This window comes from Lissotriton vulgaris, unplaced genomic scaffold, assembly GCF_964263255.1.
Source record: "Lissotriton vulgaris unplaced genomic scaffold, aLisVul1.2 SCAFFOLD_628, whole genome shotgun sequence".
Taxonomy (NCBI): Eukaryota; Metazoa; Chordata; class Amphibia; order Caudata; family Salamandridae; genus Lissotriton; species Lissotriton vulgaris.
The window spans coordinates 174,305-193,961 of NW_028249533.1; the positions used below are offsets into that span (position 1 = coordinate 174,305).

General features: G+C 50.6%; 1 protein-coding gene across 1 annotated transcript in view; it reads left to right on the forward strand.

Annotated features, from left to right (window-relative positions):
• Positions 1-19,657, forward strand: part of LOC147663551 (proteasome subunit beta type-8-like) — a 215,056-nt gene that overhangs the window by 90,367 nt on the left and 105,032 nt on the right. Inside the window, exon 3 of the mRNA XM_086950364.1 lies at positions 17,804-17,915. Within this exon, the coding sequence (XP_086806490.1) occupies positions 17,804-17,915 (112 nt within the window). The remainder of the gene's footprint in view (positions 1-17,803; positions 17,916-19,657) is intronic.

A 19,657-nucleotide genomic window follows, 5' to 3' on the forward strand; every position in this document is an offset into this window, starting at 1 on the left:
CTCCATACACTGTAACAAGGTATGAAATATTAAGCCCTACCTGCATGTGTATCCGTGTTCTTGTTCTCTCGTCGCACCCATCTTCAGCCATGATACATGCTAACAAGGTGTAAAAGATTGACCCATACCTGCACACTTATTTGTGTTCCTGCTCTCTTGTTGCACCCATCTGCAGCCTCCATACACTGTAACAAGGTGTGAAAGATTAACCCCTACCTGCATGCGTATCCGTGTTCTTGTTCTCTCGTCGCACCCATCTTCAGCCATGATACATGCTAACAAGGTGTAAAAGATTGACCCATACCTGCACTCTTATTTGTGTTCCTGCTCTCTTGTTGCACCCATCTGCAGCCTCCATACACTGTAACAAGGTGTGAAACATTAAACCCTACCTGCACTGTTATCCGTGTCCCTGCTCTCTTGTTGCACACATCTGTGGCCTCCATACACTGTAACAAGGTGTGAAAGATTAACCCCACCTGCACTCTTACCCGTGTTCCTGCTCTCTTTTCGCACCCATCTGTGGTCTCCATGCACTGTAACAAGGTGTGAAAGATTAACCCCTACCTGCACTCTCATCTGTGTTCATGCTCTCTTGTCGCACCCATCTCTGGCCTCCATACACTGTAACAAGGTGTGAAAGGTTAACCCCTACCTGAACTCGTATCCGTGTACCTGCTCTCTTGTCGCACCGATCTGTTGTCTCCATACACTGTAACAAGGTGTGAAAGATTAACCCTACCTGCACTTTCATCTGTGTTCCTCTGTAGCAAGGTGTGAAAGATTAACCCCTACCTGCAATGTTATACGTGTTCCTTCTCTCTTGTCGCACCCATCTGTGGCCTCCATACACTGTAACAAGGTGTGAAATAATAAACCCTACCTGCACTCTTATCCGTGTTCCTGCTCGCTTGTCGCACCCATCCGTGGCCTGCATCCACTGTAACAAGGTGTGAAAGATTAACTCCTACCTGCACTCTTATCCATGTTCCTGCTCTCTTGTCGCACCCATCTGTGGCCTGCATATACTGTAACAGGGTGTGAAAGATTAACCTCTACCTGCATGCGTTTCCGTGTTCTTGTTCTCTCGTCGCACCCATCTTCAGCCATGAGTGGTGGTAGCTGTGGACTCTCGAGCCTCCACTGGGAGTTACATAGGTGAGTGACCTCTTCTTACTTACATGAACATGGCCACCTCTGGAGTCAACTGTTGTCTCCCGCTAGTAGGACACAGGTCCAAGCCATGTCCGTGTTCCTGTTCTCTTGTCGCACCCATCTGCAGCCTCCATACATTGTAACAAGATGTGAAAGATTAACCCCTACCTGCACTCTTATCCGCATTCGTGCTTTCTTGTCGCACCCATCTGCAGCCTCTATACACTGTAACAAGGTGTGAAAGATTAACCCCTCCCTGCACTCTTATCCGTGTTCCTGCTCTCTTGTCGCACCCATCTCTGGCCTCCATACACTGTAACAAGGTGTGAAAGATTAACCCTTACCTGCACTCTTATCTGTGTTCCTGCTCTCTTGTCGCACCTATCTGCAGCCTCCATACATTGTAAGAAGGTGTAAGAGATTAACCTCTGCCTGCACTCTTATCCGTGGTCGTGCTCGCTTATTACGCCCATCGGCAGCCTCCATACACTGTAACAAGGTGTGAGAGATTAACCCGTACCTGCACTCTTATCTGTGTTCCTGCTCTCTTGTGGCACCCATCTGCAGCCTCCATACACTGTAACAAGGTGGGAAAGATTAACTCCTAACTGCACTATTATCTGTGTTCCTGCTCTCTCGTTGCACCCATCCTCAGTCTCCATACTCTGTAACAAGTTGTGAAAGATTAACCTCTACCTGCACTGTTATCCGTGTTCGTGCTCTCTTGCCGCACCCATCTGCAGCCTCCATACACTGTAAAAAGGAGTGAAAGATTAACCCCTACCTATGCGTATCCATGTTCTTGTTCTCTTGTCGCACCTATCTGCAACCTCCATACATTGTAAGGAGGTGTGAAATATTAACCCCTAGCTGCACACTTATCTGTGTTCCTAGTCTCTTGTTGCACCCGTCTGCAGCCTCCATACACTGTAACAGGGTGTGAAAGATTAACCCCTACCTGCTCTCTTGGCGCACCCATCTGTGGCCTCCATACACTGTAATAAGGTGTGAAAGGTTAACCCCTACCTGAACTCTTATCCGTGTACCTGCTCTCTTGTCGCACCCATCTGCAGTCTCCATGCTCAGTATCAGGGTGTGTAAGATTAAACCCTACCTGCACTCTTATCCATGTTCCTGCTCTCTTGTCGCACCCATCTGTGGCCTGCAAACACTGTAGCAAGGTGTGTAAGATTAAACTCTTCCTTCACTCTTATCCGTGTTACTGCTCTCTTGTCGCACCCATCTGTGGCCTGCTTACACTGTAACAAAGTGTGAAAGATTAAACCCTACTTGCACTCTTATCCGCGTTCCTGCTCTCTTGTCGCACCCATCTGTGGCCTGCAAACACTGTACCAAGGTGTGTAAGATTAAACTCTACCTTCACTCTTATCCGGGTTCCTGCTCTCTTGTCGCACCCATCTGTGGCCTGCTTACACTGTAACAAGGTGTGAAAGATTAACCCCTACCTGCACTCTTAATTGTGTTCCTGCTCTCTTGTCGCACCCATCTGCAGCCACCATACATGCTAACAAGGTGAGAAAGATTAACCCCTAATTGCACTCTTATCTGTGTTCCTGCTCCATTATCACACCCATCTGCAGCCACCATACATGCTAACAAGGTGTGAAAGATTAACCCCTACCTGCACTCTTATCGGTGTTCCCGCTCTCTTGTCACACCCATCTGCAGCCACCATACATGCTAACAAGGTGTGAAAGATTAACCCCTAATTGCACTCTTATCTGTGTTCCTGCTCCATTATCACACCCATCTGTGGCCTCAATACACTGTACCAAGGTGTGAAAGATGAACCCCTACCTGCACTCTTAATTGTGTTCCTGCTCTCTTGTCGCACCCATCTGTGGCCTCCATACACTGTAACAAGGTGTGAAAGATTAACCCCTACCTGCATGCGTATCCGTATTCTTGTTCTCTTGTCGCACCCATCTTCAGCCATGATACATGCTAACAAGGTGTAAAAGATTGACCCATACCTGCACACTTATTTGTGTTCCTGCTCTCTTGTTGCACCCATCTGCAGCCTCCATACACTGTAACAAGGTGTGAAAGATTAACCCCTACCTGCATGTGTATCCGTGTTCTTGTTCTCTCGTCGCACCCATCTTCAGCCATGATACATGCTAACAAGGTGTAAAAGATTTACCCATACCTGCACACTTATTTGTGTTCCTGCTCTCTTGTTGCACCCATCTGCAGCCTCCATACACAGTAACAAGGTGTGAAACATTAAACCCTACCTGCACTGTTATCCGTGTTCCTGCTCTCTTTTTGCACAAATCTGTGACCTCCATACACTGTAACAAGGTGTGAAAGATTAACCCCACCTGCACTCTTACCTGTGTTCCTGCTCTCTTTTCGCACCCATCTGTGGTCTCCATGCACTGTAACAAGGTGTGAAAGATTAACCCCTACCTGCACTCTCATCTGTGTTCATGCTCTCTTGTCGCACCGATCTGTGGCCTCCATACACTGTAACACGGTGTGAAAGGTTAACCCCTACCTGAACTCGTATCCGTGTACCTGCTCTCTTGTCGCACCGATCTCTGGCCTCCATACACTGTAACAAGGTGTGAAAGATTAACCCTACCTGCACTTTCATCTGTGTTCCTCTGTAGCAAGGTGTGAAAGATTAACCCCTACCTGCAATGTTATACGTGTTCCCGCTCTCTTGTCGCACCCATCTGTGGCCTCCATACACTCCCCACCACCTCTTCAACAAAGCAGACTCCATCATCGCACCCCATCTCCGCGATGTCATCAACTGTTCCTTCAACTCCGCTACCTTCCCGGAAAGCTGGAAACATGCCGAACTCAGCGCCCTTCTGAAGAAACCCACATCAGACCCCACTGAACTCAAGAACTACCACCCTCTCTCACTCCTCCCATTTCCTGCCAAAGTCATTGAGAAAGCCGTCAATAGTCAGCTCGCCGCATTCCTCGAATCCAACAAATCCCTCGACCCTTCACAGTCCGGCTTCCGAGCCAAACACAGCACCGAAACCGCCCTCATCGCTGCTACAGACGACATCCGTACGCGACTGGACAACGGAGAAACACTTGCCCTCATCCTACTGGACCTCTCCGCCGCCTTCGACACAGTCTGTCATAGCACCCTCATACAACGCCTCAGAAACGTCGGAATACAAGGATAAGCTTTGGACTGGATCATCTCGTTCCTCGCTGGAAGAACCCAGAGAGTCCGCCTCCCCCCATTCAAATCCGAGGCCACCGAAGTCATCTGCGGCGTACCACAAGGATCATCACTTAGTCCCACCCTCTTCAACGTTTACATGAGTCCCCTCGCATCCATCGCGCAACAACACAACCTCAACATCATCTCCTACACAGACGACACCCAGCTGATCCTCTCCCTCACCAAAGACCCTAACACCGCCAAAACCAATCTACACGAAGGAATGAAAGAAGTAGCCGTTTGGATGAAGAACAGCCGCTTAAAACTAAACTCTGACAAAACGGAAGTCCTCATCTTAGGATCATCCCCTTCTGCCTGGGACAACTCATGGTGGCCACTGGCCCTGGGCACAGCACCCATACCCACAGATCACGCACGTAACTTGGGCTTCATCCTGGACTCCTCCCTCTCGATGACCAGACAAGTCAACGCCATCTCATCTTCATGCTTCAACATCCTACGCATGCTCAAAAAGATCTTCCGTTGGATCCCCACCGAAACAAGAAAGACAGTTACCCACGCACTGGTCACTAGCCGACTGGACTATGGGAACACCCTTTACGCCGGAACCACAGCCAAACTACAGAAAAAACTCCAACGCATCCAAAACGCCTCAGCCAGACTCATACTGGACATCCCCCGTCAAGCTCACATTTCCGGGCACCTGAAAGACCTCCACTGGCTCCCCGTCAACAAGAGAATAACGTTCCGCCTCCTCTCCCACGCACACAAGGCCCTCCACGACCTAGGACCCGAATGCCTCAACACTCGGCTTTCCTTCTACACACCCACCCGCCAACTACGATCATCCAATCAAGCCCTCGCCACAAATCCGCGCATCCATAGATCCACCATGGGAGGAAGATCCTTCTCCTACTTGGCGGCCAAGACCTGGAATTCTCTCCCCACTCACCTCTGCCTCACACAGAACCACCTCTCCTTCAGAAAGCAGCTGAAAACCTGGCTTTTCGATAAGTAAGGCCCCCCCCCTCCCTCAAGCGCCTTGAGACCCTCTGGGTGAGTAGTGCGCTATACAAATTCCTGAACTTGAACTTGAACTCTTATCCGTGTTCCTGCTCGCTTGTCGTACCCATCTGTGGCCTGCATACACTGTAACAAGGTGTGAAAGATGAACCCCTACCTGCACTCTTATCCGTGTTCGTGCTCTCTTGTCGCACTAATCAGTGGCCCCCATACACTGTAACAAGGTGTGAAAGATTAACTCCTACCTGCACTCTTATCCGTGTTCCTGCTCTCTTGTCGCACCCATCTGTGGCCTGCATACACTGTAACAGGGTGTGAAAGATTAACCCCTACCTGCATGCGTATCCGTGTTCTTGTTCTCTCGTCGCACCCATCTTCAGCCATGATACATACTGTGAGAAGTTGGCCCGATATGCAACGTTCGCTATTCTAGCGACCGCTATGTATCAATCCAACGACCCTTATGGTGTTTGGTTGTAAGTCAACCTATAGACCAGCTATCCTAGTAGCGTGGATACGAGCAGTCTAAGGCTAAAGACTCGAGAGGGCGCGTTAAGCCAGCTGTTTACCACACATGTACCCCTTGAACACCCAGTGAAAGGACACCACACAAGTGTTATGAAAATAAACAGTATATTTATTAAGAATCACAACAGCCCTGTATTCTTTATGAGGACAGGGTACTAAGCACAAACCAAATCTCTTTAGTAAATACTTCAAGTGCACAATTTAAAAACAAGTGTCCGAGGACACGGAAAGGTTTAAGGCAAGTCGGAAGCGAGGGACTCGGGACCCTAGAGTAAGGAGGCTATGCAGGCACTGAAATGCCGAGTTACCTAGCCACGAGGGCTGCGGCTGCACAAGTCTTACAGGCGTCGGGGTCTTCGCTGACGAGCCAGGAGCCGGAAGAAAAGGAGTTGCTGGCCGGCGACCAGTGATGAATAGTTCGTAGAGATCCAAGCCTGGATCGGAGATTGATGAAACCTGAAAGCAGAGGGGACCAAGTTCGTACTACTAGCCAGTAGTCAGAGGGTACCAGGAAGGCACCAGTTGGCCGTCACCTCAACCAGGTGAGTGGGCGACGCTAGGCTCTGCAGTCTCACGGACCAGGAGGCGTTGTCGGCGACCACGATGGAGGTGCGAGCTGTCCCACGAAGGATGGCGCTGTCGGCGTCTTGAGTGGACCAGGAGGGTCCGGGGTGCTTCTCGAAAAGATGGAAGCAAGGGCCAGCCTGGAGCAACCAGACCGGCAGTGATGATTCTCGGATGTCGTCACAGAAGGACACAAGCCAGCGGCTAGTGACCAGACAACGTGCTGAGCAGCGAGCAGAAGGGCCCCACGCAGATCGTGGAGATGCTGGGAGACTGCACTTCGGAGCTGGAGCGGCTCAGGGTCGGGGCTTCTCGGACCCCAGAGCACTCACCAGAGAGTTACCTCGATGGTCGTGCTGGTTTTTAAGAGCGTGCAGGTTCTGATGATGGCCGGTCCCTCGAGGTCTCGTCGCACCCACAGATCACAGCTGAGCTGATGACGTGGGTAGAGGTCAGAGGTGCCAGGGAAGCCGGTTCTCGTCGAGCTGGGCCGTCGGATTCCTTGAGGAAGGACTTACAGCAAACCGCAGAGTTCTTAGATGGTGCCCGCTGATGCAGGGTGACTACTCCTTAGCCACAAGGGAGAAATCTTGAGAAGAGTCTTGAAGTCCTTTCGTAGAAAGTATTCTTGATTCAAAGATGATCTAATTTGGAAGGGTCCCCGCTCCGGCTTTTATTCTAAAGAAAGGGGTGGGTACATGACTAGGTCCTGCCCTAAGGGTGGGACCAGGAAGGGGGGTAGTTACACCCCTCTCCCCTGCCGGACTTTCCCCAGGCCAGGGCTGTCGCCCCTGGAACTGGTTCTAACCGGCAGATGCGTAGTGAGCACCGGGGTGCCACTGCGCAGTCACCTTCTCGCAAAAGCCCTACCTACCCAGAATACACAAACCCTGTCTGGGACGGTGCGAACACCGCCCTCGACAGGAAACCCTTTGTCCGAGTGCTCCTCGCTGGAAGGACTCCCAGCAGCAGGAGGTCAGACTCGTGTCTGTGGTGGCAGCATCCATTTTGTGGAGCTGAGGCTTTCGTTAACTTTAACCGGGGTTCACAGTTACGTACATGTCGTGTCCCTCTAGAAGGGCGGAATGCTAACCTCGTCGCCAGGGTTGGTGAGAGGGCAGCACCCCGATTCGTATGACACCTTACTCGACATGTCTTGATAACGCGACACCGAAATTACCGATGGGGTACGCGTTATCATGGAACAGCCATTGGGTCTTTTCTCCGCAAGCTGCAACCGGCTCGGCTCGGGCCAGAACACAGTTCACGCGAGCCCATGCACTCTGCCTTCAGGATTGTCAAGGCCTGCCATAGGAGTGACTGATAGGGACTCGGGTGTCCATTGTAGGGTTAGATATAGAGCTACTATATCTAAAGCAAAGGGTGATTACACGACTTCGCCCCAGCTGTCATGCAGCCAGTTGTGTCAAATTTAGGAGGCCAGCCAGGGGTGGCATAATACATGCTGCAGCCCCTGGCGGCCCTGGGTACACCTATGCCCTGGGTTACAGGGTCTGATAAGGTGGCCCAGTACCAATTGGTAAATGCACCTAGGGTACATCTCGTAATTTAGAAAGAGAACAGCCAGGCTGTGGGTCTGATTGGCAGGCCCACAGCCAGAGAAAGTCGTAAACCAGTGAAACAAAAGCAAAAAATCTGGGTGATCATAGGATTGCAGACCCTACTCTCCTACATGACCCCCCCCCCAAACGTCGGAACAACTAGCTAACCTTGACCAGGTGAGTCTTCTTGTTCTAAGTGGAAATATCTGGAGAGCCCATCGGCATTGCCATGATCAGTACCAGGTCTATGTTCCACTGTGAAGTCCATCCCCTGTAGGGAAATGGACCACCTAAGCAGTTTGGGGTTTTCACCCTTCATCTGATTTAGCCACAAGAGGGGCTTATGGTCGGTCTGAATCTTGAAGTGAGTGCCAAACAAGTATGGCCTCAGCTTCTTCAGGGCCCAAACCACAGCAAAGGCCTCCCTCTCAATAGCTGACCAATTCTTCTCTCTAGGGGTCAGCCGTCTGCTTATAAAAGCAATGGGCTGGTCTTGACCATCAAAATTCAGTTGAGAAAGAACAGCTCCCACACCCAACTCAGAAGCATCTGTTTGGACAATGAATGGTTTGGAGTAGTCCGGACTCTTGAGGATAGGCGCCGTGCACATGGCCTGCTTTAGGTCATCGAATGCTTTTTGACAGCTCGCTGTCCACTGAACCTTTTTTGGCATTTTCTTACTTGTCAGTTCGTTTAATGGTGTCACGATGGAACCATAGTTCCTGACAAACTTCCTGTAGTAACCAGTCAGGCCCAAGAAAGCTCGAACCTGAGTCTGGGTGGTTGGAGGAGCCCAGTCCCTGATTGACTGTATCTTGCTCTCCAGTGGCTGAACCTGACCTCCACCTACAAGGTGGCCCAGGTATACAACCTGTGTCTGCCCTATCTGGCACTTGGTGGCCTTGATAGTGAGACCTGCTGCTTGCAGTGCCTCTAACGTCTTCCGCAGGTGGACCAGGTGATCCTCCCAGGTGGAGCTAAAGACAGCAATATCGTCAAGATACGCCGCACAGAAGTCATCCAGCCCAGTAAGGACGTGATTCACCAACCGTTGGAAGGTGGCAGGTGCATTTTTCAGACCAAAGGGCATCACCACGAACTGATAATGCCCACCAGGGGTTGAAAATGCGGTTTTAGGCTTGGCGTCCTCAGCTAACCTGATTTGCCAATACCCAGCTGTCAGGTCAAACGTACTTAAGTAGTTGGCCGAAGCCAATCTATCGATAAGCTCGTCTGCCATTGGTATTGGGTGGGCGTCAGTCTTAGTGACTGCATTGAGACCCCTGTAGTCTACGCAAAACCTCATCTCTCTCTTACCACCCTGGGTGTGAGGTTTCGGCACTAGAACTACGGGACTAGCCCAAGGGCTATCCGAGGGTTCAATGACTCCCAGCTCCAACATTTTCTGCACTTCACTTTTGATGCAGTCTCTAACGTGATCAGGCTGCCTGTAGATTTTACTCTTTACGGGCAAGCTGTCACCAGTGTCGACCTCATGGGTGCACCAATCGGTCTGACTGGGTGTCAGAGAAAACAGATGTCGGAACGACTGAAGAACCTGTTTACAGTCGTTCTGTTGATGTTCGGAGAGGCTGCCACAAAAGACAACACCATCTACCGAGCCATCGTCAGGATTCTGAGTGAGCAGGTCGGGGAGAGGGTCACTCTCCTCCTCCTGTCCCTCATCTAGGGCCATGAGCAAACTCATGTCCTTCCTGTCGACATATGCTTTTAGCCTGTTGACATGAAGCACCCTGTGGGGGCTCCGGGGAGTTCCCAGGTCGACCAGGTAGGTGACCTCTCCCTTTTTCTCCAGGATGGTGTGGGGCCCGGACCATTTGTCCTTGAGTGCTGCTGGGGCCACTGGCTCCAACACCCACACCTTCTGTCCGGGCTGGTAAACAGTCAAGACAGCCTTTTGGTCATGCCAAGCTTTTTGGAGTTCTTGGTTGGCCTTAAGGTTTTCGGATGCCTTCTCCATGTATTCAGCCATCCGCGAGCGGAGGCCGAGCACATAGTCCACTATGTTGGTTGCAGGCTTTTTGAGAGGTCTCTCCCATCCTTCCTTCACCAAACACAGGGGTCCTCTTACAGGATGCCCGTACAAAAGTTCAAAAGGGCTGTAGCCAACCCCCTTCTGTGGGACTTCTCTGTAGGCGAACAAGAGGCAGGGGATCAGGACGTCCCATCTACGCCGAAGCTTTTCCGGTAGTCCATGAATCATCCCTTTTAGGGTCCTGTTGAATCTCTCAACAAGCCCATTGCATTGTGGATGATAGGGCGTGGTGAACTTGTAGTTGACACCACATTCCTTCCACATAGCAGTTAAGTAGCTCGACATAAAGTTTGCACCTCTGTCGGAGACGACCTCCTTAGGGAAGCCCACTCTGGAGAATACTCCAACTAGGGCTCTTGCCACAACAGGTGCTGTAGTGGTCCTAAGGGGAATAGCTTCAGGATACCTGGTGGCATGATCCACTACCACCAGTATAAACTTGTGCCCTGATGCTGTCGGTGGTTCCATGGGACCGACGATGTCGATCCCCACCCGTTCAAAGGGCACCCCCACCACAGGCATTGGTATAAGGGGGGCCTTTGTCGTGCCACCTGACTTACCACTGGCTTGGCAAGTGACACAGGAGCGGCAAAACTCCTTGGTATCTTCGTTCATGTGAGGCCAGTGAAAGTGCGAGACAAGCCTGTCCCACGTTTTCGTCTGGCCTAAGTGACCTGCTAAGGGAATCTCGTGGGCCAAGGTAAGTAGGAAACCACGCTGAGACAAGGGTACGACCAGCCTCCTGGTCATGCCAGGCTTGGGGTCTCTTGACTCAGTGTACAGGAGTCCATCTTCCCAGTATACCTTGTGGGTACCTGTGGCGTTCCCAGCAGCCTCAGCAGCAGCCTGCTGTCTGAGGGGTTCAAGAGAAGGGCAGTCTAACTGGTCCTTCCCCAGGTCTTCCCTTGAGGGTCCCCCTGAACCCAAGAATTCAACTTGATCAAGTTCAAACTCTCTAGGCTCAGTTTCCCTCAATTCCTGTAGGTCAGCCTCCTCTGAGACTTGATCCACAACCTGGGGTAAGGGGGAAGGCGCAGCCTTAACCCTACTGCTCTTTTTCTTGGGAGGTGTCTGGTCCGTTGTTCCAGGATCCAGCACCTGTTCAGTGGGGCATTTCCTGACCTGTGACCTAGTCACAGCGAACACATGTGCTGGCAAACCTAACATTTCCATGTGAGTCCGGTGCTCCACTTCTGACCATTGTGACGACTCCAAATCATTGCCCAACAAACAATCCACTGGGAGGTCTGGACTAACTACAACCTTCTTTTGGCCAGTTACCCCTCCCCAGGAGAAAGCTACAATTGCCATACTGTGATTGGTAGTGACATTGCTTGCATTGGTCACCAGGAATTCTGTACCTGGCATGATCTGTCCAGGGTCCACAAAGTTAGGCGTCACCATGGTGACGCTGGCACAAGTGTCCCTATAGGCCTGAGCCATCTTTCCATTTATGAAAGGCGTCTGTCGGTATTTGCCCAGCGTATTGGGGCTTACGTCAGGGGACACGTCCACGTCCCCTGTACTGACAAGGACAGCCTGAGTGAGTGTGCCAACTAAGTTGTCACGCCCCTCAGAACTCAAGGTTAACCCTACTAAACCCTTGGGAGGCGCACTACCACTGCTGACTGTACTAGGGGGCACAGGTGCCTTAGGGGCTGCAGTGGCAGGAGTCTGCCCTCCTCCTTTCTTGGTGCACTCACTAAACCAGTGAGATTTACTTTTACAGTACTGGCACCATCTTTTGGATTGGCCTTCTTTCTTCTTTTGGGGAGCCTGACCCCCACCCTCTTTGGGTTGTTGGGGACCTGTCGAAGACTTCTGGTCATTTTGTTCCCCCTTAGAATCTTTACCCTTCTGGTCTGCTTTCTTCTGACCACCTTGATTCTGGCCCTGGTTCTGTTTAACTCTCGTACGAACCCATTTGTCTGCCTTCTGTCCCAATTCTTGGGGAGAGGTCAGATCCGAGTCGACAAGATGCTGATGCAACAACTGGTTCTGACAATTGTTTAAAATTTGTTCTCTCATCATCAAATTATACAATCCTTTGTAATCAGTAACCTTACTGCCCAGCAACCAGCCCTCAAAAGCCTTAGTGGCACAATCGACAAAATCAGACCAATCTTGAGACTGCGTTTTCTGGGTATCCCTGAACAGCACCCTGTACTGCTCAGTGGTTAGGCCGAACCCTTCAACGAGTGTATTCTTCAAGACTTGGTAATTATTAGCGTCCTCTACCCTTGTGGTGAGGAGCTTGTCTCTTCCTTTACCTTCAAAGGAGAGCCACAAGATAGCCGCCCACTGACTCTGGGGAACACCTTGCACAGTGCAGGCCCTCTCCAAAGCAGTAATCCATTTGTGGATGTCGTCCCCTTGTTTAAAGGGGGGCACTATCTTCCCAAGGTGTTTCGTATCGAAACTCTTTTCCCTATTACTAGGTACATTGCTGCCACCAGTGGGGACTGCCCCACTTAACTGTTGCTCTCTAGCAAAAGCAAGCTTTTCCTTGGCCAGGGCAAGTTCTTCCCTTTCGATCCTCAGATTAGCTGCCCTTTCCTTAGCTTCGTACACTCTCCTCTGAGGGGACGTCATCCCTCTTTGAGAAGAGTTGCGAGAGCCATTGGTTCGAAAGGATCTGTTAGAGCCTCTTGATAGAGACCTAACTCGTCCATTCCCAATGTTAAGCGCACCTGACAGTAGCGCCGGGGGTCCCCCAGTACCACTATCATGTTTGCTTAAGTTGGACCGTGTCAGTCTGACGACTTCTACCTGTCCCTTATCTGCCTCATCCCCAGAGAGATCCTCATCCTCATCCTCCTCGCCATCTTCGTTCTCAGTTGCGAGGTGTATGAGGTCAGGATCGTCCCGGGTTCCCTCGAGGGGAGGCATGCCTCCTTCTGGATTAGAAGGGCTAAGAAGCTTCTCAGCCTTTCTGGCATCATAAGTCTCTAGGAGACCAATCAGAAAGGAGGTGGTGGGGTTAGCCCCTTGCTTAATCTTCCTAGAGGTACATACTTGTCGTAACTCATGGAAGTTAAGCGCAGTATATCTTGAAGGGATGACCTGTGGAGGGTCAACTGACACAAGGGGAGACTCAGAGTTTCCTCCTTTGTCCGACATACTGTTTCTAGTGTGGTGTAAGTGATGCACCTACCTACACTACGTGTTTACCTACTGTTCCCTTTCTAAGAGTTGTAGCCAAGGTGTGCTAAGCCTTGAGGAGCTACAACAGCTGGTTCAGTAGAACTCAGAGTATTCTAAGCTTTAGTTATATGTACTAATAGTACTTGTGCGATCTTTCAACAAGATATTCTTAGGATACGTGTGGTAAAACAACAGCAAGCTCAAATCCCAACCGCTGCTCACCAATGTGAGAAGTTGGCCCGATATGCAACGTTCGCTATTCTAGCGACCGCTATGTATCGTTCCAACGACCCTTATGGTGTTTGGTTGTAAGTCAACCTATAGACCAGCTATCCTAGTAGCGTGGATACGAGCAGTCTAAGGCTAAAGACTCGAGAGGGCGCGTTAAGCCAGCTGTTTACCACACATGTACCCCTTGAACACCCAGTGAAAGGACACCACACAAGTGTTATGAAAATAAACAGTATATTTATTAAGAATCACAACAGCCCTGTATTCTTTATGAGGACAGGGTACTAAGCACAAACCAAATCTCTTTGGTAAATACTTCAAGTGCACAATTTAAAAACAAGTGTCCGAGGACACGGAAAGGTTTAAGGCAAGTCGGAAGCGAGGGACTCGGGACCCTAGAGTAAGGAGGCTATGCAGGCACTGAAATGCCGAGTTACCTAGCCACGAGGGCTGCGGCTGCACAAGTCTTACAGGCGTCGGGGTCTTCGCTGACGAGCCAGGAGCCGGAAGAAAAGGAGTTGCTGGCCGGCGACCAGTGATGAATAGTTCGTAGAGATCCAAGCCTGGATCGGAGATTGATGAAACCTGAAAGCAGAGGGGACCAAGTTCGTACTACTAGCCAGTAGTCAGAGGGTACCAGGAAGGCACCAGTTGGCCGTCACCTCAACCAGGTGAGTGGGCGACGCTAGGCTCTGCAGTCTCACGGACCAGGAGGCGTTGTCGGCGACCACGGTGGAGGTGCGAGCTGTCCCACGAAGGATGGCGCTGTCGGCGTCTTGAGTGGACCAGGAGGATCCGGGGTGCTTCTCGAAAAGATGGAAGCAAGGGCCAGCCTGGAGCAACCAGACCGGCAGTGATGATTCTCGGATGTCGTCACAGAAGGACACAAGCCAGCGGCTAGTGACCAGACAACGTGCTGAGCAGCGAGCAGAAGGGCCCCACGCAGATCGTGGAGATGCTGGGAGACTGCACTTCGGAGCTGGAGCGGCTCAGGGTCGGGGCTTCTCGGACCCCAGAGCACTCACCAGAGAGTTACCTCGATGGTCGTGCTGGTTTTTAAGAGCGTGCAGGTTCTGATGATGGCCGGTCCCTCGAGGTCTCGTCGCACCCACAGATCACAGCTGAGCTGATGACGTGGGTAGAGGTCAGAGGTGCCAGGGAAGCCGGTTCTCGTCGAGCTGGGCCGTCGGATTCCTTGAGGAAGGACTTACAGCAAACCGCAGAGTTCTTAGATGGTGCCCGCTGATGCAGGGTGACTACTCCTTAGCCACAAGGGAGAAATCTTGAGAAGAGTCTTGAAGTCCTTTCGTAGAAAGCATTCTTGATTCAAAGATGATCTAATTTGGAAGGGTCCCCGCTCCGGCCTTTATTCTAAAGAAAGGGGTGGGTACATGACTAGGTCCTGCCCTAAGGGTGGGACCAGGAAGGGGGGTAGTTACACCCCTCTCCCCTGCCGGACTTTCCCCAGGCCAGGGCTGTCGCCCCTGGAACTGGTTCTAACCGGCAGATGCGTAGTGAGCACCGGGGTGCCACTCCGCAGTCACCTTCTCGCAAAAGCCCTACCTACCCAGAATACACAAACCCTGTCTGGGACGGTGCGAACACCGCCCTCGACAGGAAACCCTTTGTCCGAGTGCTCCTCGCTGGAAGGACTCCCAGCAGCAGGAGGTCAGACTCGTGTCTGTGGTGGCAGCATCCATTTTGTGGAGCTGAGGCTTTCGTTAACTTTAACCGGGGTTCACAGTTACGTACATGTCGTGTCCCTCTAGAAGGGCGGAATGCTAACCTCGTCGCCAGGGTTGGTGAGAGGGCAGCACCCCGATTCGTATGACACCTTACTCGACATGTCTTGATAACGCGACACCGAAATTACCGATGGGGTACGCGTTATCATGGAACAGCCATTGGGTCTTTTCTCCGCAAGCTGCAACCGGCTCGGCTCGGGCCAGAACACAGTTCACGCGAGCCCATGCACTCTGCCTTCAGGATTGTCAAGGCCTGCCATAGGAGTGACTGATAGGGACTCGGGTGTCCATTGTAGGGTTAGATATAGAGCTACTATATCTAAAGCAAAGGGTGATTACACGACTTCGCCCCAGCTGTCATGCAGCCAGTTGTGTCAAATTTAGGAGGCCAGCCAGGGGTGGCATAATACATGCTGCAGCCCCTGGCGGCCCTGGGTACACCTATGCCCTGGGTTACAGGGTCTGATAAGGTGGCCCAGTACCAATTGGTAAATGCACCTAGGGTACATCTCGTAATTTAGAAAGAGAACAGCCAGGCTGTGGGTCTGATTGGCAGGCCCACAGCCAGAGAAAGTCGTAAACCAGTGAAACAAAAGCAAAAAATCTGGGTGATCATAGGATTGCAGACCCTACTCTCCTACACATACTAACAAGGTGTAAAAGATGAACCCTTACCTGCACTCTTAATTGTGTTCCTGCTCTCTTGTCGCACCCATCTGTGGCCTCCATACACTGTAACAAGGTGTGAAAGATTAACCCCTACCTGCATGCGTATCCGTATTCTTGTTCTCTCGTCGCACCCATCTTCAGCCATGATACATGCTAACAAGGTGTAAAAGATTGACCCATACCTGCACACTTATTTGTGTTCCTGCTCTCTTGTTGCACCCATCTGCAGCCTCCATACACTGTAACAATGTGTGAAAGATTAACCCCTACCTGCATGCGTATCTGTGTTCTTGTTCTCTCGTCGCACCCATCTTCAGCCATGATACATGCTAACAAGGTGTAAAAGATTGACCCATACCTGCACTCTTATTTGTGTTCCTGCTCTCTTGTTGCACCCATCTGCAGCCTCCATACACAGTAACAAGGTGTGAAACATTAAACCCTACCTGCACTGTTATCCGTGTTCTTGTTCTCTCGTCGCACCCATCTTCAGCCATGATACATGCTAACAAGGTGTAAAAGATTGACCCATACCTGCACTCTTATTTGTGTTCTGCTCTCTTGTTGCACCCATCTGCAGCCTCCATACACTGTAACAAGGTGTGAAATATTAACCCCTACCTGCATGCGTATCCGTGTTCTTGTTCTCTCGTCGCACCCATCTTCAGCCATGATACATGCTAACAAGGTGTAAAAGATTGACCCATACCTGCACACTTATTTGTGTTCCTGCTCTCTTGTTGCACCCATCTGCAGCCTCCATACACTGTAACAAGGTGTGAAAGATTAACCCCTACCTGCATGCGTATCCGTGTTCTTGTTCTCTCGTCGCACCCATCTTCAGCCATGATACATGCTAACAAGGTGTAAAAGATTGACCCATACCTGCACTCTTATTTGTGTTCCTGCTCTCTTGTTGCACCCATCTGCAGCCTCCATACACTGTAACAAGGTGTGAAACATTAAACCCTACCTGCACTGTTATCCGTGTCCCTGCTCTCTTGTTGCACACATCTGTGGCCTTCATACACTGTAACAAGGTGTGAAAGATTAACCCCACCTGCACTCTTACCCGTGTTCCTGCTCTCTTTTTGCACCCATCTGTGGTCTCCATGCACTGTAACAAGGTGTGAAAGATTAACCCCTACCTGCACTCTCATCTGTGTTCATGCTCTCTTGTCGCACCCATCTCTGGCCTCCATACACTGTAACAAGGTGTGAAAGGTTAACCCCTACCTGAACTCGTATCCGTGTACCTGCTCTCTTGTCGCACCGATCTGTGGTCTCCATACACTGTAACAAGGTGTGAAAGATTAACCCTACCTGCACTTTCATCTGTGTTCCTCTGTAGCAAGGTGTGAAAGATTAACCCCTACCTGCAATGTTATACGTGTTCCTTCTCTCTTGTCGCACCCATCTGTGGCCTCCATAAACTGTAACAAGGTGTGAAAGATTAACCCCTACCTGCACTCTTATCCGTGTTCGTGCTCTCTTGTCACACCCATCTGTGGCCTCCATACACTGTAACAAGGTGTGAAATAATAGACCCTACCTGCACTCTTAGCCGTGTTCCTGCTCGCTTGTCGCACCCATCTGTGGCCTGCATACACTGTAACAAGGTGTGAAAGATGAACCCCTACCTGCACTCTTATCCGTGTTCGTGCTCTCTTGTTGCACCCATCTGTGGCCCCCAAACACTGTAACAAGGTGTGAAAGATTAACTCCTACCTGCACTCTTATCCATGTTCCTGCTCTCTTGTCGCACCCATCTGTGGCCTGCATACACTGTAACAGGGTGTGAAAGATTAACCTCTACCTGCATGCGTTTCCGTGTTCTTGTTCTCTCGTCGCACCCATCTTCAGCCATGATACATACTAACAAGGTGTAAAAGATGAACCCTTACCTGCACTCTTATTTGTGTTCCTGCTCTCTTGTTGCACCCATCTGCAGCCACCATACATGCTAACAAGGTGATCGAGATTAACCCCTACCTGCTGGGCACCATGTCTGGGAGCGCCGCCGACTGCCAGTTCTGGGAGCGTACGCTGGCCAAAGAATGCAGGTAGGAGCCTGAGGTGTAGCCGGTGCTGGAATGTCCTCAGTCCTCCAATAGTCCATCCCAAATCATGTGCAGTGAAATTCAGCGTTTTATGTTTGCTTGTTTTTATTCAGCGATTGACGGCTGATATCATGAACTGCTCCAACTTACAGACTGTAACTTACATCATCTCGCAAATATACCTCTTGTAGCCCATGACCTCTTACCACAGTAAGCTGCCCAAGACGGTTGTTTGTAGTATTGTCTCCTGCAGAACTTCAGACCCGTAAAGGTTGTAACAAAAATTTCATAATTTTCTTTGCTGATAGTTTATACCTTATGGTAATCTCTAACTATGTGAACTTTGACCCTAACCCCTATCCCTTGTCCTTACCCTAACTTTTACACCATGCGTCAATCAAATCTAACCTTCCTGCCCTAAACCTTATCCTAACCTCTCATTCTTAGCTGATAACCTAACCCATCCCATGCTTTACCTCAGCCCTGCCGCCGACACATCGCTTAACCCCGTGGTACTCATAGTACGGTCCGCGGGCCACCAGCGGCCCGGCAGGCCTTCATTGGCGGCCACGGACCGTGCCTTGCAGTTTCCACGGCCAGCAGTAAACACCGAAGATGACCGCAGGAGCATACGTTGTGAATACGTATTAAATAGGTATTCACTACGTATGCTCCTGCAGCCATCTTCTGTTTTTACTGCCGGCCTCTGTGACGTCAGGGCACCTTCAGAAAGCTTCCCAAAAGGCCCTTTAAAAGTTAGCTGTAGGCGCTTTCACAGCTGATTTTTAAAGCACCTTTTGGGAAGTTTTCTGTTTGACAGAGAAAGATAGCAGTGCAGAGACAGATAGAGACGCAGAGACAGATAGAGATGCAGAGACAGATAGAGGCACAGAAACAGATAGAGGCGCAGAGACAGATAGAGGTACAGAGACAGATAGAGGCACAGAAACAGATAGAGGTGCAGCGACAGATAGAGGCACAGAGACAGATAGAGGCGCGGAGGCAGATAGAGGCACAGAGACAGATAGAGGCGCAGAGACAGATAGAGGCGCAGAGACAGAGGCGCAGAGACAGATAGAGGCGCAGAGACAGAGGCGCAGAGACAGATAGAGACAGACAGACAGGGACAGACAGACAGAGATAGAGACAGGGACAGACAAAGACAGGGATAGACAGAGACAGGGACAGACAGAGACAGGGGCAGACAGATAGAGACAGGGACAGACAGACAGACAGAGACAGGCACACACGGAGACAGGGACAGACAGATATGGGGACAGATGGAGACAGGGACAAACAGCGGCAGGTACAGACAGAGACAGGGACAATCGGACACAGGGATAGACAGAGACAGGGACAGACAGAGACAGGGTCAGACAGAGATAGGGACAGACAAAGATAGGGACAGACAGATAAAGACAGGGACAGACAGATAGAGACAGGGACAGACAGATAGACAGGGATAAACAGATAGCGACAGGGACAGACAGATAGGGACAGTGTGAAGTAGGATACTTTGAATATTAAATGAGGAATCACAGGCTCAAGTTGAAATCCAAGAAGGAGATTTATTCCGACAAATCCAGCATCACACGGGAGTACTACTGGCCAGTAGCAAGTACAAGATTAAACTGACCAGTAGGCAAACAGTAAGAGTAAAACAGTAGTGTAACAGTCATTGCATCCTCGAGAGATGCACACTTCAAACATAAGCATGTTTGAAAGAACACTGTCTCTCGAGGATG